The sequence below is a fragment of the Saccoglossus kowalevskii genome, chromosome 14 (genome assembly GCF_978046115.1).
Source record: "Saccoglossus kowalevskii chromosome 14, keSacKowa6.1, whole genome shotgun sequence".
Classification (NCBI taxonomy): domain Eukaryota; kingdom Metazoa; phylum Hemichordata; class Enteropneusta; family Harrimaniidae; genus Saccoglossus; species Saccoglossus kowalevskii.
In genome coordinates, this window is record NC_140654.1 from 22646670 (window position 1) to 22673506 (window position 26837).

At 37.7% G+C, this 26837-nt stretch overlaps 4 protein-coding genes across 4 annotated transcripts in view; 2 read left to right on the forward strand and 2 right to left on the reverse strand.

The window, feature by feature from the left end:
- Positions 1 to 1088: 1088 nt before the first annotated feature.
- LOC146734592 (uncharacterized protein F54H12.2-like) lies at positions 1089 to 2417 on the reverse strand. The gene has a single exon (XM_085507547.1). The coding sequence runs from the start codon at positions 2415 to 2417 to the stop codon at positions 1089 to 1091; it is 1329 nt and encodes a 442-aa protein (XP_085363673.1).
- Positions 2418 to 6821: 4404 nt separating this feature from the next.
- On the reverse strand, positions 6822 to 12286 carry LOC146734593 (uncharacterized). The gene is made up of 6 exons (XM_085507548.1): positions 12264 to 12286; positions 11400 to 11462; positions 11256 to 11300; positions 11003 to 11092; positions 10735 to 10896; positions 6822 to 10602 (listed from the first exon to the last, which is right to left on the reverse strand). Exons 1-6 carry the CDS (start codon positions 12284 to 12286, stop codon positions 6822 to 6824), a joined length of 4164 nt encoding a protein of 1387 aa, XP_085363674.1.
- Positions 12287 to 12868: 582 nt separating this feature from the next.
- On the forward strand, positions 12869 to 14360 carry LOC146734594 (uncharacterized). The gene is made up of 2 exons (XM_085507702.1): positions 12869 to 13139; positions 13521 to 14360. Exons 1-2 carry the CDS (start codon positions 12899 to 12901, stop codon positions 13943 to 13945), a joined length of 666 nt encoding a protein of 221 aa, XP_085363828.1. The 5' UTR covers positions 12869 to 12898; the 3' UTR covers positions 13946 to 14360.
- Positions 14361 to 17101: 2741 nt separating this feature from the next.
- Positions 17102 to 26837, forward strand: part of LOC102808206 (E3 ubiquitin-protein ligase RNF19A-like) — a 37595-nt gene continuing 27859 nt past the window's right edge. The window contains exon 1 of the mRNA XM_085508043.1: positions 17102 to 17344. The gene's annotated coding sequence lies outside the window, so the exon portion shown is untranslated. The remainder of the gene's footprint in view (positions 17345 to 26837) is intronic.

The window sequence follows — 26837 nt, forward strand, 5'->3', positions numbered from 1 at the left end:
AATCAAAAAGAATGGATTAAAAACTGAGTAATTGAAATTGAGTATATAGAAAGTATACATTTTGTTTTTGTTTTGTTTTTGTTTTTTGTTTTTTTTGTTTAAGTAAATAATCAAAAAGAATGGATTAAAAACTGAGTAATATAAGAACAAAAAATGACATTTTGAGTATATAGAAAGTATACAATTTGTTTTTGTTTTGTTTTGTTTCTTGTTTGAGTAAATAAACAAAAAGAATGGATTAAAAACTGAGTAATATAAGAATAAAAAATGACATTTTGAGTATATAGAAAGTATACATTTTCAAATGCGGATAAGTATTCGATTATGATAAAAACAAGAAAACACGAGTAACACCGAAAAGTCAATACACACTTTTTTTCTAATCAGAATCGCTCATCTGTGATAAAAAGAAAAAAGAGAAATAATATGAAATCGATATATATATATATATATATATATATATATATATATATATATATATATATATATATATATATATATATATATATATATATATATATATATATATATATATATATATATATATATATACATGTGAAATTTCAAAAGCATAAGTCATCTAGTAAAACTGCGTGGGAAAAAATATTTGTCATAAATAGGGAGGTTGAGTCCGGTCACGTTTTCGATATATCTGTTCACATAAAGGTCATTCAAATGTCTATCACGCGTAAAAGAGTCGGCTACGGACTTCATAGGTTCCCCTCGACATCTGCGCAGCAAGTAATACAGGACGTATTGACCACACACTGTAGAGAACGGAGCTTGTAGTATTTGATGATTGTAGACCCATGTACAAACGTTTTTATCGAGAAATCTCTTAAATTCCACGTAGTAGGGTTGACTACCATACGAGTCAAAATATTCTCCACGGTAGGGATCCTTCAGATAAAAAGCCACCCAATGTGTCCCACCTCCGCTACTATCATCGGTGTTTGATACGAACGCTGCGGGATACTCCAACACTTTAGCCTTAGGCAGTTGATCTCTAGCATAAACGCCAAAGAACACGTTTCTAGTGTACGGATTAGTCGACAGAATACGATTCAGTTGATTCGTGTCCATCGCAGCTAGAAATCAGTCAATACGTTTCTGTCTCTGTCAATCTCGATAACGTTATCGTATTCAGCATAAATCAAAACGGACACAGTCTCAGTCAATGCTTGTCTGAACTGAATCTCAAGACCAATCTTTCCTTCTTGTATCAAATTGAGGTGATAATCGCTGGCCGATTCGTCGGGAGTGAGGTCAAATGCGAAGATTGTGTACCCTTCGGGATATTCGTCTCGAGTGATGCCGTTGCCTTGGTCTTGACCCATTTTATTTGTACCGGTAAATAGAGTGTAATAAGCCATGATGCAACTTCTGCCACCAGCTGCCGTGAAGTCTGTCTTCAATGGCTTTGCGGGAACTTGCTCGCCTCTAACATTGAGAACCAGTGATGTGATACCGTAATTCTGGAAGTTGAATGGATTGGTTTCGTAGGATCCGTTGAAAGACGTATTAGAAACCAGACACAGGATGATCCTTTTGGGCAGCTGACCGAGGAAGATCAAATCTTTGTTTAATGACATTGTACCAGCGGGGATGGAAGCGATTTTCATAACGCATCGATCGATGGGGTATTTTGCAGTACCCTGTTTCAACGCTTCAACGTGTCCCAGTTGTACGCTGGGGCTCAACTTGACTTTTCTCACTAGGAGGGTAGCATCGGTGATGACTACTTTGAATGCTGGATTTTCGGTTGAACTGATCAAGCAGAACTGATTTTTACTTCGATGTAATTTCAGTCTAACTTCCACCCCATTGAGTAAATACTTTGGTTGAAAAAATATGTCCCCGTGTATTCGTCCGATCATGTCGACCGTCTTACTGAGTGATGTATATGCGTATCGACGTTTGAGTCCCATGTTAGCGTCACCATCATCAGCCCTTGGGTTTGCAACATTCATTTTTCCAGCGGTGTCCTTCTCAAATATCGCAGCACCAATCTGCGTTGATTTGGCATCGCCTCCATAATTCAATAGCGTTTCGATCATGGCTCTGTAAGAATAGGTGGGAGATGCATCCGAAATCTGCTTTCCATTTAGGTACACGTCGATTTGATTGAAGAGGGAATGCAACCACAAGTTTGCAGGCCCTACAGTGGCGTCCGCAGCCAAATTACTTCCATTTGCATTCGTGATTTTAGCCTTGATGTGCAAAAGCGTAGAACCAATATCGATGTAGTCACTTCCGGCCGAAGGTATTACAAATTCGATCGGACCATCGGCTATATTCGTGAGTGGGTTTACCTCTTCGTAACTTCCTTTTTCGATACTTGTCTGTGTCGGAGGAATAGTAAAGAGATCGAGTTCCGTCTTTGCGCATTCACAGGAGTGTTCGTGTACAAAAGCCATGATGTTCAGTCGAATATATCCGGAGATCTTCTCCTCTTCTTAGCCTTGGAAGAAATGACACGTCTCGTTGTTGTCTTCTTTCTTTTGATGGTGCGTCCTCGCCCCGTTTGAGAGGGTCTTCCAAATAAATTGCTCAATACCGAAGAAGTAATTTGACGACCCGCAGTCTTTGCTCTACTCGAAGCCGCTTTTTTAAAGTTTTTCCCTTGTACAACATCACCTAGAATACCCAAACCGGCATCGAGCGCTGGTTTTGCCACTGCTTTCAGACCTTGTGTTAACAGAGGTGCGGCCGATCTCGCCAATCCAGAAAACATACTTCCGATTCCATATCCGCGTTGCAGTCTCGTGCCAGAAAATACAGATCCTCGTCCAATCTGATTCATGTAGTAATTTCTATAAACCCCCACGTGAGGAGTGTAAGGTCGATGTCTGTTCATTTTTTCTTCACACTAGCGAAGGACGAGCTTTGCGAAAACTCAGCGTCACGATCACTCGTCCGCGTTGAAATGGCACCTTCTCCCCCGTATCAGACCTTATATCAATCTCCACAGTCTCAAATGTTGACGTTCGAATCGGCAGGAAGTAAGGTTTGTTGTAAGTGTGATTGACGCTATCACCGTGGGTTCCTTCAACATTGACTATTCTCAAGAGAGGTACGGAAACGTCACCGACCATTTGGTGTTCGACCATATTGCAATACACGTAGAGGGAATACAAACTTCTAATGTCGGCAAGGTAGGGACTAGTGCGTCTTTCGTTTGTAATTGTTGTATTTGAGGGAAATCCTAACAGTTCAGCCAATCCACCCATCAAGATTACACGAGCTCCTTCTTCAACCGCCACGGTCACTCTCCTTGACCTCGAATTATATGTCATCAGTATTTCATCTGGTAGACCTTTTTCTCGAATCGCATCTAAAATCATTTCGATCGAGTTGTAGTAGCCCGGATTCAATTTCAGTTCTCCGTGATCTCTCATATTGGGTGAGGCATCGTAAAAGATCCTATTTTCGTCATGTACGACGTTGTACCACGAATTTGGGTAGTGGATGTCGGCCAATGCTACTTCCCAATCGCCATCTAGCGAAAGCGTTCTCGGTAGTTTGACAGTGTATTTTGTCAATGTGTTGTTCGGGAACACATCGAGCGAGGCATTACTAGGGAGCGTCAAAAAAAAATCCTTTCCAGACATGATGATCTTTTGAAATGAATCGGGTCATCGTGTGTGTGAATGGTATTTATAAACGTTGCAAGTCCCTGATCCAAGAATTAAACGAATCATCATACCCACGCCACTTAACGAAATATTCCACGTGACCTTTACGTTTTCTCTTGCGCAACACATTCTCCACAATGTACAATGCATCGTCGTCTTTTACTATTTTCTGAAGTTCTTCTTCGTAGAAAGTACCTTCCAACATTTCGCCGTTGTAATCTGAAATTTTGTAAACAGGTGGTTGTGTGTTGAGACGTCCAACAATCGTGAATACCTCTTCGGTCCAATTGGGTAAGTAACCTTTTTTGAAAACGTGTTTGGTTTTACTGATTCTGACTCTGTCACCGAGTTTATAAATCTTCCTCTTCTTCACCCCATTTTTCTCTGTGTTTAGATCACCGTACAATATGTCTCTGACCTTTTTCTGGTTCGCGTAGGTAACGAGTGAGGGTTTGGTATTTATACTTCTGTGATGGGTATTGTTGTAAGAACGTACCATGTCGTCTAATACAGGTAGATAAGTCAACGTGTTGTTCTTCGTGAAATATCTGAACATTTTTCCCTTGATGGTTCTGTTGTATCTCTCCACAATGCTGGCTTTAGTCTCATTGCCTGTAGTAAAGAACTTAATGTCTTCGCTCTTGAGGTAGTTCTGAAAAAGTCTGTTGGTGAATTCAGTTCCTCTGTCCGTGTGCAAAACGTCAGGGCGACGCCCCTTCCCGAGTATTTTCCGAAATGCCTCGACCAAACTCGCCCCTCTCTTGTCTTTCAGAGGTACGACGAAAGCATATTTTGAAAAAACATCGATACACGTCAATAAGAACTTGTATCCACTGTTGTATCTGGATATCGAGGAGAGATCGCATAGATCAGCCTCCCACTGCTCGTCCACTTGGAAAACCACCACCCTCCTTCTTTTAAAGGACCGTCTAGAAGGTTTGTGCAGAGTATATGTATCCTGTTTACTCAACCACTTCTTCACGTCCGACTTGGTTATCTTTTTTCCTCTCTTTGTTTTTTTTACGGCAGCATAAAGGGAATTCAAACCCCCGTAACTTCCAGGACTTTGGACATCGTAAAACAGTTCGTCTAGGACGGTGTCCATCTTCTTCGTCATTGTTTACGGGTGTGGTTATTTCACACGCGCAGAGGCAGTGGATACGTTCGATAAACGAAAGCAAAGCAGGACAGCGTGGATCCATCACGACCGACTGAACCAAAGTGAGATCTAGCGGTTGCGATGAGGTTCTATTTAATACGTCACCCACGTGTGTCGAGGATGAATGGGAGTGGAAACCACATGGGGTCCACGTCTCTTCGGAACTCTCCCCTTGAGTGTGTTGGTATGCATGTAAGACCACCGATCTGTATTGCCAACAAGGTCTTGAGGTACATTTGACATTTTCATAACTTCGGCAAATTCTCTCCAACCTGTGGGGGTGAAATTCTTCCTTTTACGCAAGAAATCATTGACTAAATCGATGATGTGCGTGCCTGGCACGGATTGTCCATCAATGATTAATTCACCATTTTCACCCCAGTCGACCCGTTGGTTCTGTTTAACTTTCTGTAGTAGAAGCTTCGCTTTTCTCTGCATGCTCTTGGGAACACTTTGTAAGACTTCGGATGTAATTTGATCTGGCACACCATCTTTGTCGGGTTGAGATTCCTGATCGGCTACAGCATCAGTGTTGGGTAATTGCTGCGTAACGGAGATTGGAATCGGTTCGTTTTTCTTCTCCCGCAACAACAAGTACTTGCGTAGAACCTGTTGGTACAGTTTGACTTTTTCATCTTCAGGCAACTCTTCCATTTGCGTTATGTCATTCATGTCTCTATCCAGCGAAGTCAATGATTTCACCACAGGTCTCGTCATTTGAGCATTCTGGCTTTGGATGGTAGATAATAGCTCAGCAGGGACTAAAGCCATCTTCTTCACGGATTCCATCTATTTAAGACCTAGTAGGGGAGGGAGTATGCTCGAAATTAAGGGAGCAATCAAGGCGGCCAGGAAACCTCCTTTCTGAACCAGAATTTTTTTCTTTTTCTTGACTGGAGTTTTCTTATTGGACAGTGCTCGGAGATGATTCACGTACAACGCCAATTTTCTTTTCTGACTAGGTGATAGCTGGACGTTCCCTTTCAACACATTGAGCGAGCATTCACACAGACACTGTATCAAGTCACTAGAGGCTCCATCAATTATCCCCTTTTGTTGTTTCGAGTTGGCCTTGTGCAATACAGAGAGAAAATCAGCGTTCTTTCGCATGCGGGATGACATGGTGAAATGACTGACGATGAAAGACTGTCTTTTTTTATACCTTTCTCACATACACTATCGGTACTTGAGATGAAAGTATGTTCGTTCGAATGCGTATTTCCTCAGGGGTGTCTGGCATCAGATCCACGAGGAGGTAACCGTGAGGTTCTTGGGTGGCATCGGTGAATGCCTCCTGAAGAAACTTAATGTTTCCGGGGTACATTTGCTTTGCCAGAACGTTGACTTGTGATGCGTCCCTTGGATTTTTAAACAGGAAAATGTAGTGCGTGTTGAGACTGATGGTTCTCGATTGTCTGCCCTGATGAAAGAGATTTTGCAAAATCAGTATCACGGATAAATTTCGATGGTGAGATCCCTTCGTGAAGAACTGGGCGATTTGTTTATCGTTACCCGTTTCTGTCATCAGATCATCTATCACCAACAAGTTTCTTTTAGCCGGGACGATTATTCTACCAATATCTGGAGGTATCCCTTCGATAAAGCGAATTTGAGGCACTGTCTTCATCATTTCCAAATAGGCTGGCTGAAACTCGCCGTAGCACCAATAGATAACATCTGGTGTTGGAGATATGATGCTGTCACATTGTTCTAATATCAGTTTGACTAAAAACGTCTTCCCAGACTGCGTGGGACCGCACACGAGAGAGGTAAATGGGTGTTTCAATCTTGCATCCATGACGATATCATAGGACCTCGCTGGTTATCGCGTCTCCTTTTACGTTCTTCAATGTACTTTTTCAACATCCAGTTTAAAACAAAATAAGGTAGTGTACATAAGCCAGAATAGACGAGTGATAGAACCAAGTCCGATTTGGTAGAGCCCATGCCAATGTGATTGTTCAAGGTTCAAATGGATGAATGATGGGTAACCGACGATCTAGCTTCTATTTATATATTCTTTGTTTTTAGAAGCCGTATGGGAGGGTACAGTAATCATCTTGTATCACCCGTTTGTCATACACTAAACTGTACGTTTTAACTTCTTCTCTATTGAATATTCTATCTCTCTTGCGCGTTATTTTTCGAGGGTCTTTGACGTGTAGAGGACCGCTTGTTCTCCGAACAAGTCGATTCATGGAGTCAAAATTAATTTCCAGTTGATTTCTGTAATTGAGGGTGAACCCTCTCACTTTACACACCGTTTGGTTCCCACTTTTGTCCGGTTTGTGTAGTCGGTACGCGTAATTCTTCGGTCCTCCCGATACGAAATGTGTGATGTAATTATCCGTCGGAGTTATTTCTCTCGTCAAATCTCCGAGATAATCACCTGTCGGTGGATCCCATTCTCCAGCTCGTTGGATGTAAATGATGGAATCTGTGTCAAAGTACAAGACTCTACTACCTAATTTCTCCAGAACACTGTAGAGTTTAAGTCGGGCATAGCTTGTCGTCATGGCAGCCAGTACAACGTTCGTATTGGGTGCTTCGGTAATGTTGTCTTCTTTATCGCAGTGCTGGACAAGAACCATTTCGTCAGAGACAAAAGAAAGATCTGTGACGTCCTTTGTATTATCCATCAACATTTCCAACAGTTTGGTGGATGTTTCTACATATGTACTCTGTCCAAAGTTTGATCTCTGTCCCAGCTTTCCCCAGAACGAGTTGAGATTTAGCTTGGCGAGAGCTCTGAGACCTGGATTGGTGGTTATCTTGCTTCTGTCCAAGACGATACCTTCTCTTTCGCGGTACCTTTGGATGTACATGGTTCGGTCTTCCTCAGTGCGACACCACTCTGGAAAACCGGAAGACTCTTGTTTAATTTTCAGAAACATGTTGATGTAATCGGTGAACAGCCCTCCTTCTCCAGTTTCAGGGTTGTATGTTGCCGACTCATCATAATGCCAAACTTCGTATACCTTGGTGATGCGATACCCTACTTCTTCAGCCTTTTCCAATTCCGGAGTGCACCAAACACCCGTCAGCTGACGTTCATTGACACCATGGTGACATTCGTCTTGATTCATGGTTTCCGCGCATTTGGAACAGAGTGGGAACATCAGTTTGTTGTTCACCCTGAAAGGTAGAACTGGTATATACAATCTCCTCGGAGGTAAAACATCGCACTTGATAATACCGAAATAGTCTGTGGGTTTGGCGATAAAGTCTTTAGTTACGACTGTCGGGTGGCCAACTGGATATCGCGAGGTCTTATTGATGTACGGGTAGAGGCTGCAAAAGTCAACATATTCTATCTTTTCGCCTTCCTTGACCTCGTAATACAGACTCAGGGCGTTGGTACGACCCCCGAGAAAAGCCTCCCTACCTCTGATAGGTTTTGAGATATCTAAGCTTCCGACAAACCTCTCGACTTTGTGATTGTTCTTCATCAGGTTTTTGAAATCGCATTCCCACATGGTGACTAGCGAGTATCCTTTCGATTTCAACCACTCTTCCCTCGCCAGTAGTCTTTCGTAGAGGGATGTCATACTGAGTTCATTCTTGCGATTCGTCTCATTCCTTCTGGGAAAACACTTTGGACAACCGTGGAAGTAACAACCGTAGTACTCATACAAGGTTTCGGTAGAAGCATCATATCCGTCTACGTAATAAGGTCCAATTTTCATCTCCCTTCTGGAATTACGAACATGTTGAATATGCGTGTTATTGACGTGTGCCTCGTATTCCATCCATCTTATAGCATCTGCAGATTGATTCTGGGCGCTGAGGTATCCTTTCTCAGGCACAACCCCGATTGTGTCAGGAGTCAGGAAATGCTTTCGAAATATGACGTTGCACACAGAAGCGATCGTGATGCAATGGCTGAAGGGGTCAACTTTGGTGAGATCCATCATCATCGATCTAAATGCCAAACAACACTCCTCGAGTATGCGCACGTCGCTCCGACAGTACTTGAGCAGTTCTTTACGTAAATCATAAACGGAATTCTTTTCTACTTCTCCATTGTACCATGTGTAGAATGTCTTTCTAGCCACCTCCTTCATACCATCTGGGTCAAAATAACGAGCCCCGGGTATCGGTCCTCTGTAATTGTCTCCAGTGGATCTCGGAAACAGGTGAGGAAAAAAACCCTTGTGTAACTCGTCTATGCCGAAGGTCTTAGGAAGTTTAGATAGAGCCATGGGCAGGAAATTCAAGCTATCAATGAATTTGATATCTGCACGACGAATGTATAGTTGCATGACTTTCGAACCATTCATGATGACTTCGGGTAGTATCTTGTGATCGTGACAGTATTTCAGAATCATAATTCCATCATACCCCTTTGAATTATGCGCGATGAAAATCATCCCATTATGCTCTTTTTCTAATGCCCACTCGCAGAAATCTTCCAAGGTACGTGAACCATTGAACACTTTCTCCGTATTCGGTGGAATTCGCGCTACGCACAGATCTGGAATATGAGTGCAATGTTCGTCGGTCGTGCATTCAAAATCGTAAAAGACGTAGTTACCATGGCTGTCAGAGTTATCCTCCTCCAATTCTTCCATCGAATCGTCAGATTCTTGGTTCTTTTTTCTATCGGTGAGTGGTTGAATGTAACACAGGTGGTCGTACGTCTGAAAAGACTTGCAGGTTTTGCAGTAAACTTCGTTACATTTGTGAGACCCATCACGATATTTGAGGAGTTTGTGACATTTTTCGCAACGTTGAACTGACTGGCAAAGAGTTTTTTTCCCATTAACTGACTTTTGATGCTTTTCGAAACATTCTTCGTTCTTGAAAAATCTGTGACAATTTCCGCATTTTTGCCATCGTGTAACCACGCAGTCCAGTTGATTTCCACAACTCAAACACCCAGTAGGACACACATGCTCGTAACGTTTGGAATAAGACTTGTCACATCGAGTGCAATAGTAGTCCTTTCCCAGAAAACCAGTCATTTTTGTGATGACGTTGTAGTGTTTATCTTTCAGAAACAGATATATGTCTTTAGAACCTTCTGCGGCATCGCCCACAAAGATGATGGAGTCAAAATGATCGTGCGACAATACGTGTATTCTGAAATCGGGTAACACGCTCTGGAATTTTTTAATCTCCTCGATGCCACATGGTCCCTGTTCGACTCTGGCCTTCCGTAAAAGTTCTCTAGCTCGGACGGTTTGCATAGAGTAGTTTGCCGTTTTTTTCCTCTTTATAGAATCCCACACCGATGGTGGATTTTCCTCTTTTGTGGCATGTGCCATGGCGACCACGATCGCTCTGGCGCAACACATCTGGTCATCGGAAACGATTTCAATGACAGATTTGGAATTTCTCAACCTGTCTGCGATCTTTGTATCAAACTGTCGCTTCCTCCCACGTGTTTTGCCGGCACCAAGAGGCATTTCAACAGATACTGTCCTGATGGTGATGTTTTCCTCAAGGGATATATCTTGGTAAGATTGTAGAATCCTCTCCACTTTTGACATCACCTTGTCAACATTCATGTCCTCAACCGGTATAAATGGTAACCAAATTTCGTTGTTCAAGTTGGGTACGTTTATGGAAATGCGAATTTGGTCACGTCCGTCAAGGTCAGAGGTGACCAGCTCGAGCAGTTGATGAAAAGTAGCGTGTAATACGCTATGCACTTCATCAAACGTATTGGCATTTGGATGCGAAACTTTTACAACCCAGTCCGTTCCACTCACCTTAAATTTTTTGACAAAACGTTTTCTCTTACTGACAAGATTGAAATTAATCTTGTCGGTGATATTCTCGTCACTATCATCTGTGTCAGTATCACTGTAATAAAATTTCAAATTAAATAAATAAATACACAAATATATGAATAAATAATCAAATAAACAAACAAACAAACAAATATATAAATAAACAAATAAATAAATAAACAAATAAATAAATAAATAAACATACCTTACATAGTCTTTACGACCCCCACGTTGATATCCCGAGGTAGATGGATGGTTAACAGGCCCTATTGGACTCGGAGGGTGGGAAGGCGTGTTCGTTTCTCCATATATAGAGTACAAATTTTTCTTAGCGGACTTGGGTGTTGCAAATCCAGTACTTGTAGAACTATAAAAACAACAACAACAACAACAAAGATTAAAGACGAAAAAACAAATTTCAACTTACCTCACATGTTTTTTGTTTTTTTTGTTTTTGTTTTTTGTATACTTACGTTACATGTGAGCAGGAACCAGATTTAATAAGACATTTCAACTTCTGATTGAAATCTGGAGTATCTATACTGCTGACTGGAGACCATGAACTATGTATAAATAAATAAATAAATAAATAAATAAACAAACAAACAAACAAACAAACAAACAAACAAACAAACAAACAAACAAACAAACAAACAAACAAACAAACAAACAAACAAACAAACAAACAAACAAACAAACAAACAAACAAACAAACAAACAACTTACGAAACACTATCTTTCGTAGGTGATTTCTCAGATGCGTCGTCTTCACTGAAAAAATAAGAGTTATATTATTGTTATTATTCATATTGTTTACTAAATCTTCATACGCATATCGAACGAGTTATTTATATAATATCGAATACACACCTGCTTATAAAACCATATTCATGTTCTAGGTCTGACAAAGTTTTAAGCTGTGAATTGCTTTCCCTGTAAATTCAAAAAGTTAAAAACATGTTTTATCCTGTTTTATTTTTTCCTCAGGTAAAATTTGAAATAAATAAATAAATAAATAAATAAATAAATAAATAAATAAATAAATAAATAAATAAATAAATAAATAAATAAATAAATCACCCTTCATCTGAATTGTCGCTTTCTTCTGTTTGTCTGAAAATGACAAGAGTTTTGAATCAGCTACAACTTTGTGGTCAGTTCAAAAAAACTTACTCAGATATAGAGGGCGTGCATTCATGCTCCGATTAAAAAACAAAAGATTTTGAACGAGCTAAGGTTGGAAAATAACGTTGCTACCGGTATGTTCAAACATGTTGGCGGGTAACGCTATACATTATGTTGACCTTCATGACAAAATAAAAGGTCAAGTCTAGTGAAAAGACACCCTAACTAATTGGGAAAATACCGCACATAATCATTGTTTTAAAGCTGAGGGGTATGCTCGATGAATGAGTCCAAGCAAGTCTTGATTCGCTGTGTCAAAGCATTCTTTGCGAATGACCGCGGTATGACATCATTTGAAAATATTGTAGTTTTCGTTTTTAGTAAACAAGTCTTCATTAATTATACATTTTCTACCTACTCAGACTTTCTATTTTCTGTGCCAATTTATAACAATGTCTCTCATAGCATAAAAAGATAAGTATTCTTTAAAGACGTAAAGACTCATGGTAGAAGCTTTCCCCTGGTTTCAACTGACAGTTTTTCACATATCCCGAATTATTAGGTAGTGTTTACAACATGAAAACAAAAAGTAAACAATGAATTCCCTACCTTATATTATCTGTGGACGCCATTTCATTCCGTGTAACGAGTGTGGCTCGATTAAAAATACTGGCTAAGCTATGAAGTCACTGGGATAATACACTCCAACGATTTGTGTTTTGATATCAGATCTGACACCCTGAAATGCCCTAGATAACAGACATTCATAAACCCCTACCCCCTGGATTCAGGAACAGATGTGAATTTGTTTATTTTACTATAAACATCTTTGTGTCTGTGTGGCCCGTTTGTGCACAGTTACAAACTAGTAACCGTGGTTTGTGTGATAAAAATGGATTATGACGACATAGGTCTGACATTCATCGCTCAACACTATAGCGAACTCGACTTTGATTTCCCCCCTGGATTCATGAATTGTTTTGAACGGAAGAAACCTGTTTATTTTACCATAAACATGTGTGTGTGAGTGTGTGATGAATCTATAAATATATTTGACTTGGTTGGGAAAAATGCTGACATGATGTAAACATCCGGGGTAACAGAAAGGGAATTTTTTAACACGCGACGATAGTATTGCGAATCATTTTATCACTGACGAGCGTACTCGCAACATGGCTTCGAACCAGCTCAGCACCTACCTCAATGAATTCTCAGGCAGTCTCCTACAGGACGCGAGTGCTGGAATGTCCACTCCTGGAATGTCCACTCCAGTTACAGCACAGCCCGATGTTTCTGAAAATTCAACTCGCCGTATTAATCGACGCAAAGTCACGAATGCAGGAATGTCCACTCCTGGAATGTCCACTCCGGTTACAGAACAGCCCGATGTTTCTGAAAATTCAACTCGCCGTATTAAACGACGCAAAGTCACGAATGCACTAGCTATAAGTGGCACAATGCGTCCGTCACCAGCTCCACCAAGAGGTGAGACAGACATTTTTACATATTTGCTTTGCCCTGTCAAGCAATTGTTTGTCACAGTGAATACTTTTCGCGGACAAACTTATGTTCACATTCGCGAGCACTATAATGGTCATCCAACAAAACGTGGTGTATCCTTACGGGCTAACCAGTTCAGAATATTGAATGATATTATCCCGCAAATCAACCGGGCTGTCAGGTATGTTAGTTTTCATTTAAAAATCCAAATATTCGTTGCTCATTTCCCGACTTCTAATGCATAGAACATTTTATGTATTAAAACGATAAAACCGTGAATTTAAAACCCACTGAATATGCCTGAAAATGGTAAATCAGAGAAATAGTCATTTACAGTTTGTTTTTTGTTTTTTTTTTTTTTCACAGCCAACAGTCTGAGGAAGCCACTGGATAAACTTGTTTCCAAAAAACTCATCGCTGAATTCATTTGTAGACACGTACGTAGCATCATCCAAACTAATTGTCTCGGATGTGAAATAGACCACCCGTCACAACGTCAACATTGGTGTCTATCCTATGGATTCGTCGATAAAAATAGCCGGATCGGTGAAATCCGGTTTTTTATTGACCAAGCTTTATCTGAGATTGATATTGGTAAAATTTCCATGTGTTATGACGCATTTCAACGCATTTACCCAGATTTGGTTGGAAAATTTTCCAAGCGTTATACACGTATTCTGTTTCAAAGGTATAAATCTAACCCTGAACTGTGTTTAGATTCCTGTGAAATTACGCTATCAACTCGTGAAATGGATTCCCAACTCCTTGACATTATACAACAACATATATAGAATAATAAGAATGTCAATCATTCTCCGTAGTACAGTGAAAGACACTCGGTGAGTTTTCTACTGATCCCTAACCCTATTTGTTGCGCAGATGACGAGGGGAAACCTGTGAACTCCGTAGCCGACTCTTTTACGCGTGATAGACATTTGAATGACCTTTATGTGAACAGATATATCGAAAACGTGACCGGACTCAACCTCCCTATTTATGACAAATATTTTTCCCACGCAGTTTTACTAGATGACTTATGCTTTTGAAATTTCACATGTATATATATATATATATATCGATTTCATATTATTTTTTCTTTTTATCACAGATGAGCGATTCTGATTAGAAAAAAGTGTGTATTGACTTTTCGATGTTTTTATTATAATCGAATATTTCTTATATTACTGTTTTTAATCCATTCTTTTTGTTTATTTACTCAAACAAGAAACAAAACAAAACAAAAATCGATTTCATATTATTTTTTTCTTTTTATCACAGATGAGCGATTCTGATTAGAAAAAAAGTGTGTATTGACTTTTCGATGTTTTTCGTTTTTCTCTTGTTTTTTATTATAATCGAATATTTCTTATATTACTGTTTTAATCCATTCTTTTTGTTTATTTACTCAAACAAGAAACAAAACAAAACAAAAACAAATTGTATACTTTCTATATACTCAATTTCAATTACTCAGTTTTTAATCCATTCTTTTTGATTATTTACTTAAACAAAAAAAACAAAAAACAAAAACAAAATGTATACTTTCTATATACTCAATTTCAATTACTCAGTTTTTAATCCATTCTTTTTGATTATTTACTTAAACAAAAAAAAACAAAAAACAAAAACAAAACAAAAACAAAATGTATACTTTCTATATACTCAATTTCAATTACTCAGTTTTTAATCCATTCTTTTTGATTATTTACTCATTAGTAGATTTCCCTTCTTTGTGTAATAAACTCTGTTAGTTTTCAAAATGATGTGTATTTATTAGCGTGTGTGTGTGTGTGTGCGTGTGTGTGAGCGCCCTCTACGACACATTTTGAAAAATATTTCGTCCACGCCTGTCCAATTAAAAAATAATTAAAAATAATTAAAAATAATTAAAAAATAATTAAAAAAAAATGATGGTAATTTATGCAAATGTATTCACGATGACCTCGACACGACCTCGTATTCACATCAATTTTATGTATGCAAATGTATTCACAATATCCCATTGTGACGTCATCCTCATTCAAATGATCCCCTTTAAGGCATTGCTCCTCATTTATGCTAATTTATGCACGAATTCCCATTGTGACGTCATTATTTATGCTAAAGCTGGACTATAGGGACGACCATGAGGGCGCTGTTCGTATGACGTCATCGCATCCGATTATGAACAGCGCCCTCATGGTCGTCCCTATAGTCCAACTTAAACTACTAGAGTTCAACGTCATCTTGCAATTCCTTTCTTTTTTATTCTGATTTCATCGAATCAAAACCAGCAACATGTAGCCTATAGCGACTTTGAAGCGAAGGTATGATCGATTGTCTGGTCACGTACTGCCATGGTTAACGGCTGGTTGCTTAGAGACGGTCATCGATTATTTTGATCTATGGATAAAAGTGCCAGCATTAACATGTCTACATCAAACCGATCGACACACACCCATTCCTTTCATTTCTATAAATATCACAATTTAAACAGAAACTAGAGGTTTTTACTTGGCCGATGAAAGAAAATGGGTTTGTTTTGTTGTTTATAGTATCGACGCGTACGTTAAATAACAAAAAAAAGACATCATGCGAGAACTGTCTGGCACTTACGCCCTCAACGTTATGAGTTTACCTACTTTTTGGGGTCTTGGGACCCCGCTTAGGACTATAAATATGTGTACAATATTGATGGCCAGAATTTGTACGACAATTTACTACCTGTACACAATAAATTTTCACGGCAAATTTAATAAGTTGGCTTCCATTCCGAGCGTTGGCCATCGATTTGATTTCTTATTCGATTCTGTGTTAGCACTTTTGATTCACATCAATATTTTCGAATCATCATTAAAATATTTCCCGCAATTCGCCACAGGTTCAGTCTTTCAAATATTTCAAATAATAGTTCCGATACCTCTATGAATCTCTGCAAATAATACCAAGATGGAACTTTAACACCCCTATGACCGGGGAAAGCATTAAAACTGTGATTCATAGTCATGAAAGTAACAATCTGTGCCTGTAACTACTAGTATTCTAGTTATTTCACAAACGACTTCAAACAGTCATATATCCGCGTATTCAATCTAAAGAATACTGATATGTCTGCTACCAAGACAAAATTCTACCTGTTTTTATCAAGATACAGCTGAGAAGGCCCGAGATAAGCGCTATCCCACAGTCCCTCTATCCTCGGTATGGAAACGACTAGCGTTTTTTTGTCTCGAACCGCGTTGCCAGTAAACAAACCGTTCACACCTGGCCCGAGGGAGTCAGGAAATAGCTTACTATACCATCTGAATATTTATGATTATTCATTAAATCGACAAATTTACCGTCATGCAAAGATAGAGGGACTATGGTTATCCGTTGTCCCTATCGTAAATACAAAATATATTTTTCAAATGTACCCCGTCACACATTCACAGAAATTTCGTCACTAAAGCGGTTTATTCACAGAATATTGGGCGAAACTTGGTCGTTTATTTGATATCTTCGTTCTTTATTCTCTTTTGCTTGGATTCTTTTTTACGGTAACAACTTCCTCAAATTCGATGAAGGAATGATTCGAAGTGAGTCTTCCTTTTCCAAGCATTATTGACGAAATGGACATCAAACACATGCAGGGAAACATGCTTTATATTGCCAGTATATCGAGACTTTACGTAATGAATATGAATGGAAAACTATATTCATGATTCGGAGAGTTGTATTCAAACGAATGAATGACCTTCATATGTAATGTGGGCTAATGTGTTAATTATCCACCCCAGATTTCCAATTCACATTTGGTTCGTGGATATTAAAATACTAGGCTACGACGTCACAAACATCTCCCAGCCTTATGAACAAGTGATATCAGGTGTTCCCCCAAGTTGTTGATCTGTTTAAAAAATCCACTGTCGATCTCCCTGCCACCCCTCCACAGGAAGAAGAAGTGGTGTAGTCCGCGGGCATGCCGGGTATTTTCGTGGCGTCATCAATGAAGAACGGAAACAGAGTTACATACAGTTCTATTTCCACCCGAACGTGACTTTAAAGGGTGTTTCTACTCAACACCGAAGGATACTTGTCAACAATTTGGGGAAATTTTTAATAGTTAATGTATCAGTGGAACATTTGGTACTGAAAATAGCGGCAAATTTTACGCCTAGAAGCGGTGATTTGTCGCGGCTGGCTAGGGGAAGCCAAACACAACGGCACAGGTGAGTCAAAAACAACGTCGTCTCCATGATAAATAAAATAATTAGTTTATTGTTGATTGTCATCCCTCATTTGTGATCTTTGAATACGATCGATATCCATAGTTATAATAATTCGTGTACTGCCATAATATGGCGTTTAGACCTAGTCGGTGTTGTATCATTCGCTGATTCACTGTGTGTTATTTTAGTCGAACGTTTTGGTTGATTCCAAATCGTGACAGTTTACTCTCGCTTCGTACTAGTATTCAATGCAACTTGATTAGTGACTTTAATCCACCAAGAATATTACGTATTCTCAGTTGTTCAAACAACAAGTGTACACAATTTCTGACCAGTTAATAATCTAAGACTACATTTAATATTCGACTGAAGGCCATCCTGCTCCCGCAGACTTCCTGTCAAAGCACAAAAATCAAAGAAGAAATCGGCGAATTATAGAATCTATAAACAGTCCCAACATGTCTATCGTTTTAATGATTAATAAACAAAAAAAAGCACGATGACGTACTAGATTTTTTGTTTTAATGACTAATACTCTTGTTAGACATGGTATAAACATAAGGCTACGTTCGTGTAGGTTTTTTGCAATTTACTGATAAATCTGTAATAATCCTACATGTATAATGTATTTTCACTTCGTTTATGGAGTTATATAATCAACTCTGCCCATGTTAAAATCTTGTCTACTGTAAAATGTTTCATTTTTTTCTTGGAATTAATTTTCGCTGAAGGAATGATACAGTGAAAATAACATCCAGCGAATATACTTTTTTTCCTATATTTTACATTCAACTTGTCAAACATCAGTAAAAATAAATTCCATACAAAATGCCCAAAATGTTTTTTCAGCAAACATTAATTCCAGCTAAAATAAAGTATTTTACAGTAAGCCATTCTCTACATTATCTTGATAACTGAATAGAATACTGTCAATTTTTTAATTTTCCCTCCTCAAAATTTTCTAATTTGATGATTTTATGGCGTTTGTGGATAAAAAATTAATTCTCCCTTTGTGCGTAGGACCCCATAGAATATTTCACTGCTACAAACTTTTTTTTATTCACTGATCCCCAAAATTCACAAACATTTATCTCTCGTTAAATTACAGCAGTTTGCAGAATTTGATTTCCGTTGACCCAAGTGTCAAAGACATTGAACAGATTTTTCACTTTTATAACTTTGTGGTAAAATTGCTTGAAAATTAAAAACGAGAATTCGTTGAGTAAAGATGGTCTACCCGGTATCGTTTAAAGATGCTAACTAACATTCTGTTTTTGCCCGTGCTTGCTCAATTTTTACGCCAAAGAATCCTTGACATTTTCTTATTCTGTGATGGACGATACTTTGCCCTTTATGTTCTAAATAAATAGTAAAATGAATTGACAGTATGAACACTTCTGCTAGTAAAAACACACAGAGCTGCTTCTCTTTTACATTCGACAGTAATTCTCTGTTAATTATTGGGCAATTGTTAAAATACTGGCCTTTAAATGAACTGCTGTTGTGGCAGTATTATAAGGTGGCTATTCAGTTTTAGCGAGGGTGTTAACTTGACTGTCTGCTTAAGAGACAAGACTGTGTATAACTACAGAAAGCCTGTGGAGACCAAACATAAATAAACATGCACTTTAAAAATAGCTAGGGTGGGTAGGATTTAAACTTCCTTTCTCCATCATGCCATCATTTTCTTTGATCTAGCCTGCTGCTTGGTTAACAAATCCCATACTAATGATGTTTACAGTAAAAGACCTTTCAATTTGACCTAAATTTTTGACAATAGAGCTTTGTTGGAGTCTTGTTTTGTGTAGTTTGCATAATTTTTCTTATTTGGCCAGAAAGTTTAGAGTAGGTGAGCTGGTCATAAAACTTATGCAGGGTTGGGTTGTTGGAATTGCATGCATTTTTTTTATTTGGCCTGATAACAGGGGAGGGGGGGGGGGGCTGATGACTGCCACTGTTATGTAACATTAATTGACAAGAGTTTATTCACCACAAGACCTTTTTTCTTCTTTGCCCTTGAATATGATTAGTTTTTGAAGAAGTCTTGACAAGCTATTCTCACCGACAGAGCCACGTCGCGATCCCCAAAATGTTGCCAGGAACAATCACAGCCAAGAATAGACGATGAATTTTTGGATTAACACCTCTATTTTCGCCCACACTAACCAAATTTCCTCTATGCTTACGAAAACTTTGTTTGTCTTCCACTGACCGGTCCGTCTTTGAGAATAATTTTGACATATAATCAGAAACATAATATGTCAGGTGTTCAATTTTCTCAAATTTTTACAACAGTAGCTATTGTATCATACTTTACCCATAATCCATTGCTGAAGAATCAAGATGGTAGACAACATAATACTGATCAAAAGTTGAATATCTATAAAATGAAAACTAATGGAGCTCTTTTATCCGAAAGTATTATTTGTTCAGCCCCCCCCCCCCCCCCCCCCCCCCGATAAATGTGTTACTTACCTAACAAAACCGGTTAACAGTAAAATTTAGTTTTATTAGTTTTAAAAAATTAGTTTTTAGTTTTAGTGGGGTATAGTTATCAAAGCCAAGCATATTTTTTATTTAGCCTTAGTTACAGTGATGAGTGCCTTTATTTCCTTGGTTCTATACAGTCAGAATGAAAGTTTGACCAATAGACCTTAGAAAAACTAATTTATATGGGACACAAACCTGCAAACGTGTCCAAGCACACTGTACATGTACATACAATATGTTATGTTATCCTCTCGATTGTAATAATAAATAAATGTTATTAATAGGTGCACATTGATTAATTTTTACATTAGAAATTGTTTGACAATTTATTGTTCCAGCCTGATTGCTAAATTTGAAATAAAAAAAGATACATTTTGCAAATTGATCACAAACATGAATGGCTAAAAAGACATAGTACCGGGTAATATTTAAAATCATGTTTCTTGTTAATGTTTGCATCCAGAAAATCTTGTCACATAAACTTTTTTTTTAACTCAAGGTGTGCAGTCTCTGGCAATGGTGGTAGCTGTGTAGTAGTGTTGAGATCGCGTATGTTTCACATTGAAATCAATAAATATAAACAGTTGTCAAATTTATCAGAGGTAACAGTCATAACCACAAATTAAAAAAATAAAACTAGAAAAATTAAAAAATAAAGTGTCAAGATCAATTTCATAGAAACAGTTGACCAGTTGGATTATGTAGAAAGTCAGTTTAGGTACATGTTAAATGGTACAATTAAGCATAGACTTTTCAATAAATCACAAAAGTGTTGACTGGTCACTAAATCAAACTACAATGTACATTCCATTCTACATGTTCATTACATGAGTAACCATAAAAGTTGCTTCATATTTTGGAATTACTGTAAAATATAGAAAGAGGAAAAGCCAGACATTAGAAATCAGTCTTGTTGTATCACTGTGGCAGGGTACCTTACTGAGTCAGTGTGACATTGCAATCCATGATACTGAAAGTGATGCATTAACAATTATGTAATTTTTAATTTAATATATAATGCTGTGTGCTTCTAACTAAACATTGTAACAATAATATATACATAGATTCAATAGACCATTTTCTGTTACTGCGAGATCCTGTGTTATGCGTTTAATCGAACTTAAAAACAGGACAAGCGAAGGTCATTGTACTAGGACAAACATCGCATGGGATTTAATAAACATTTTGTATTTTGGGGGGTATTTCTATGCTTTATAAATGTGCTACATGTATACATATTTGTTGATGGTCAATTTCAATGAAGTAAGAGAATTCAAATGCAATATTCTCCTGTCAAAGGATCGGCCTTTACATGTGAGCGACAAAATAAAAAAAATCGGGTTCAAAATCAAATCGTTTTTTGTGGCAGATGTTCGCCGTCCATCTTTCATGCAACTCGCAGTTGAACGGAAAATCACCTATTCATAGTAATGTAGAATACTTTATTTTCGCTTGGAATTTATTACCGTGAACATAAAATCCAGCGAATATACTTTTTTCCCTATATTTCACATTAAACTCATCAAAAATCAGTGAAAATAAATTACAAGCAAAACTCCCAAAAAGCCTTTTTGGTGAAAATTAATTCCAGCGAAAATAAAGTATTCCACAGTATATAATAAAGTCCAACTTGTCAAACCACTTAAAAAAGACATCAAATAGGTAGGTGGCCTTTATATGGAGGTTGAATTTGACATAACAGGGTTCTCCCCCCAAAAAAACGCATAGCCGCAGCTAATTTGCATATTAATTTGCATAATAATTTGCATATCATTTACATAACTTTCTTTCATTGATTAACATAATTCATTTACAATTATGAATATTAGTGAGCTCAGTCACAGTGCAAATATTTTTTTAATGGAATCAACACATTATGTTTCGCAATTTAGAAGAGTTTGAAACATTCTTGAAATACAAATGCTGCAGACAAAAAACAAACGCAAATAAATTATTGTTGCAATTTAATTGTATTGTAAAACGTTGAATGAAACGCATTCATAACGTTAAGCCAGAGTTATGTTCACGAATCTCATAATTTTATTCACTCCAAAAACATTCTCCTTCAAAAATTCGATCACGTAGTTAATTGCCGTATTGTTGTAATTTATTATTCGTACCATCAACTTCTAAAACATTTACATTTACAGTAATGAGCGAACAAATAAAACTTCAAAACGATCATCAAAGTTAAGACGTGACATAACGTACTTGGCGATGTTATACACCGGTTATACCAATAATTCCTCAACAAATGTTACTTCTTTTTATTTAGATATGAAATGTAAGTAAAATTCGACTTATTTTTTATCGGCAGCGATTATTTTTGATCACTCGATAGCTTCGGTAATAAAAAACAGACCCGCCATGATGTTTGTGAAACATTAGCATGTGTCCTTTGACCCGATGGGTCAAGAATGCCATTAACCAATCAAAATGGTAATATCGGTTGAATCCGAAGTTTTCCGAATGGTAGTGATCATTAAAATTACATTGCGGAAGTTAAGCGATGTCATAGCACGATGTGTTTGCACCGATTTCAATAGAAAACTGCATGATGGCTTTCGAAAGTGGTGATTTGCAATTTTTAAAAGGTAAAATAGGTCTTGAAAGAAGAGTTTTTACATGATTCGCGATGATAATAGTTCAAATGTATTTTACCAAATCACGCAATAAACACGTTTTTTTCTTGAGTAGCGTAAACTGATCGTGAACTCCGCTTTGACCATGTTATATCGAGGTGGAATTGATTTTGAAAGAATTTTAGCCTTCAATCTAAAGACTGTGTCTATCGCAGAATGTATTTACTTACAAACAAAGAGGTGCTAATTTCACAAATTTGACTAGCCGCTACGTATCGTGTGACTAGGTCTACTATTATTTACAAATTATAATCCACGACTGGCAGGATGCGTGTCTGTCGGTACGTAATTATAATAACAATCGGACAATAGTCCTGGTCGGAAGCGTTTCCGTGGTGTTCACTAATTTTGAGTGACGGTCGGGCCGACTAGCGTGGCGAACAAAGCTTATCCACATCTGATATTGGCATGTTAAATATGAAATCAAGCACCGAGGTCGGAACACATAGCGTTGAGGTCCCAAGTAAAACGCCAAGATTCACAAGTATAGCCCCGCGGACCTCGGCGCTAAAAAGCCTTGGGAAAAACCCTGCATAATATTTGTCAAAAACATAATGAGATTGTATTGTTGCAACAACAACACATTTATTTGAATTGATCAAAATTAAATAAGTTTATCTAAGGAAATTCAAAATTGTTATATAAACAGAATATTGTAAAATCCGTATTACAAGCCGCACACATTCTTTTTGAATAATTGAGAACCAAAAAATCATCATTTCTCATAATGTGTAGGTGCTCTAATAGAAGCCGCATCCCCATCCCCTCTATTGCATTGTACCATTTTAATAGAAGCCGTGGTTTCTAATACAGATTTTGCAGTACTAATTTTTATTTTGGTCTCTAGAAAAGGTAAATATGCAAAAAATAATGCTGATGACAGATAGTCTTTTTGAACAGGTTGCTCAAACGTTCCTTGATACTGTCAAAACATGGTCACTGTAGATAGGTGGTCATTATATAGAGGTGATCACTAACATCGGTTTGACTGTATGTACATTTTATTTGGTGAATAGTTCAATTGTTAATTAGCGCACGTCGGCATTTCATGCAATTACACCTGTGTGTTATTTGGAATCGCACAAATAAAAATAGGAAATTCTTTAGGAGTGAAGACCTTTTTAATACAAGGGTTTACAGTAAAAGATGATCCTTCATTAGACAGTCTGCCCTCGCTCAGAACCACTGGGACTTGTTTTATTATATATAGCTGTATCATTAAATTACCTATGAAGGTTACAGGAAATTCTTCCTTCCTTCAGTTAGTCTGGGGAAACTACTGTTTGATGATAAAGATTCAGGAAGTGGTCTGTGGTCTATTTCCACTTAGACAATTAAATTTACCTTTCTGTAGTTCACACTTTCCTGATGTGTACATGAGCAGAAAATGTTCGAAAGACTTTCATTTTGTGGCCTCGTGGTTATGTGGACTTGTCAAGATGTTCACCAAAATCTCAATTTTGAATCGTGTACGGTATATGTATGTGCATATAAACTAAAAATGACAGGTATTGTATAATTAATCATTAAAATGTTGCATTTTTTAGTAATGTACTACATGTAAGTGTTTACAATTTACTAACATTGTATTTGCTCTATTAGTAGCACATGCGCTTACATTTATTACATGCGTATGGTCAAAATAAGTACCAGGTACAAGACTAGTAGTATATATTTCAATATTCCAGTCACTTGTAGCGTAGTGATTGTCAAATCAGACTCATGACCGGTAGACACAAGTTCAAATCCTACCTACCGATACCTTAGACAGGATCGAAAGGGTCGACCCCTACCCTGGGTGAGTGTGCCACAGACTCAATGGGAAGGCTAATTCCACTGGCCGAGATTCATTCATTAACGAATGCAAAGTTGACTGGACTCATAGCCTTGGTTGGCAGCTAGTCCGCCTCTTCAGGCAAGGCTAGGCTCATGGCCGATAACAGTGGTTTGCAGCAGTAAGGGCATCCGGCAGGCAGTAAAACCCCATGCCTCACAAAATATGACGGGAGATATTATTCGTACCGGCAACCCCAGCAACTTGGAATAAAGCCGTAGAAGATGATTTCATTATTCCTGCATACAATGAATGCATTTTTGTTAGATTTAATAACAATATTTGTTTTTGTAGAAGTGCATGCATCTCTTTTTTAGGAGATTTGTTGTATGCATTCTCCAGTAAAGGAAATACTTGTCAAACCCTTGTGACTATGAGATGGGTTGTTCTCAGAAAACTGTGTTATTAGGATAATTTCATCATGCACAGCAAACAATAAACTCACCCACACGCTCGCAAAAACAGCCACATCAAAAACAACTCATTGCGTTTATTGCGCAGTCTGTATAGAATATATTTTGACTGACATTTGACAAGTTGGATGTAAAATATAGGGAAAAATGGTATAGGTATTTTATTTTCACTGAAAATAACGAAATTTAGTTCTAAGCGAAAATAAAGTATTTCACGGTACCAGTAATTGAAATCACGTTCAATACTCCACCTCCTAAATGAAGAAATTAAATTGCCTGTGCACTTGTTTTAATTATCCACGACCCTTAAAATGTTTAATACTACAAATTGCCATGGGTATTTCAAAGGTCAGTTTCTTTATTTTATTTTCTCATGTTCACTTCTGCAATCAATAAAAAAAGTTAACATGTAGGTGAGTTTTCTCCTGATGTTCTGTATTTAAAAGTGCATGCACTTTCTCAAATAACAGGTGTGTTGTATTTTAATGATCCAGGAAATGCAATTTCTGATGTACACTTCTATATTGCATATGGTGTAGAGTCCAGTTCATATAGATAACTAAGTGAAATACTTTATTTTAGCTGAAATTAATTTTCGCTGAAAAGTCTTTTTGGGTGTTTTGTATAGAATTTAATTTCTCTGACTTTGATGAGTTGATTGTAACATATAGGAAAAAATGTATATTTGCTGGATTTTATTTTCACTAAATAATCCCTTCAGCGAAAATAGCGAAAATAATTTACATACGAAAATTAAGTATTTTACAGTTGTCAAAGCAGTCATTCTTCATCAAATTTCTGACAATGATGGCACTGTGTTTGAATTAAATGGTCACTGTTTGATTTTGAACCTTTATGAAAAAAAAATCTACTGAGAAAATATGATTAGAGATTAACTCGTGGAAGATAAAGGGATTTTCAAAATATGCTAATTTTCTAAGGTACATGCAGGGTTCTCCCCATGCTGGACGCCGGTGGACGGCGCCGTCCGGCACTCAGAATTAGTGACCGGCACATATGGCTGCCGTCCGGCACTAATGTTTTTGTCCATGATGCAACGAACGCGCTGGAAGACAAAAGAATGTTTGAGAGGGTGGATAATCAAAGCTTGGGTTGTCACCAATTAAAAAAACAACAATAGGCGTGAAACTCAACTCAACAGGTTGGCGACGTAAGCGGCCCAGTGGCAATCGAGTGTGGGTGAAACCCTACCCTGAAACCCTACTTTGCACGGCGGTAACGCATAGAAAAGAGGATTACCGTACCCATATTTTTACTGTCAGGGTGACGTCAAATATATAAAATCGATATCGGTAAAACCATTCGTTAAAACATAAGGTCTATGGTTAAAACCCAGTTCACGTCATAACTTGTAGCGGCAACATCGTCACCGCCAAGTGGAACAAAAGCAGCATGATCGGTAAACGACCAGCGCAGCTGACGTACCATCACAAACATAGTTGATCACCAAAAGGTGCAGACAAATGCTTGATTAAAGATGTAAATGTTTATATTTGGACTATTTAAAGTTAAATTTTCTTTAAATCACGATTTAAAAACCCCAGTAAAACGGCCATGCTTTTAACTCGCGTCATAAGTGGAGAAAATAAATTTACTTGTGTTCTTATTGGATCAAATATTCTGATTGGTTGTTTTTCGCGTCAATGCGTGGCTTTGTCCAATCAAAAGCATCGTTACATAGTATCAGGGTACATGCAGTCATAGCTGTTTTCAACGAAGCAGACATCAACAAACTTTCGATTCGAATGAAAATTATTCTTTTAAGTATGTATTTTGTGTATTTTTTTTTATACATAATGCTATTATTTTTGCTAGAAACTGTTAACTGCAGATCGAAAATCTTCTATTGTGTAGATTTTATTTCGTTTTATATCATCTTGCTTTTTGGCGTCGATGATGCACATTCATGCAAGTTTTTAATGAACCAATACATTACGACAACTAAATTTTATATTGCCACGTCCAAATAAACAAAATATAGAAACATTAAATTTCCAGTAGCTATTGACTTTTCTCAAAACAAAAATACAGAAAATAAGTTATAGTACTTTTTTGAAACATTATTTTATTTTGGCTGACTTCATAAAACATTA

Excerpts from the sequence above, each read along its gene's own strand:
- LOC146734592 (XM_085507547.1), bottom strand. The coding sequence starts at position 2,417 with ATGGCTTTTGTACACGAACACTCCTGTGAATGCGCAAAGACGGAACTC.
- LOC146734593 (XM_085507548.1), bottom strand. The coding sequence starts at position 12,286 with ATGGCGTCCACAGATAATATAAG. Across the intron at positions 10,897-11,002 it reads GGTTCCTGCTCACATGTAAC|TTCTACAAGTACTGGATTTG; the intron begins GTAAGTATACAA and ends TTGTTTTTATAG. Across the intron at positions 10,603-10,734 it reads GGTCGTAAAGACTATGTAAG|TGATACTGACACAGATGATA; the intron begins GTATGTTTATTT and ends ATTTTATTACAG.
- LOC146734594 (XM_085507702.1), top strand. The coding sequence starts at position 12,899 with ATGTCCACTCCTGGAATGTCCACTCCAGTTACAGCACAGCCCGATGTT. Across the intron at positions 13,140-13,520 it reads GTCACCAGCTCCACCAAGAG|CCAACAGTCTGAGGAAGCCA; the intron begins GTGAGACAGACA and ends TTTTTTTCACAG.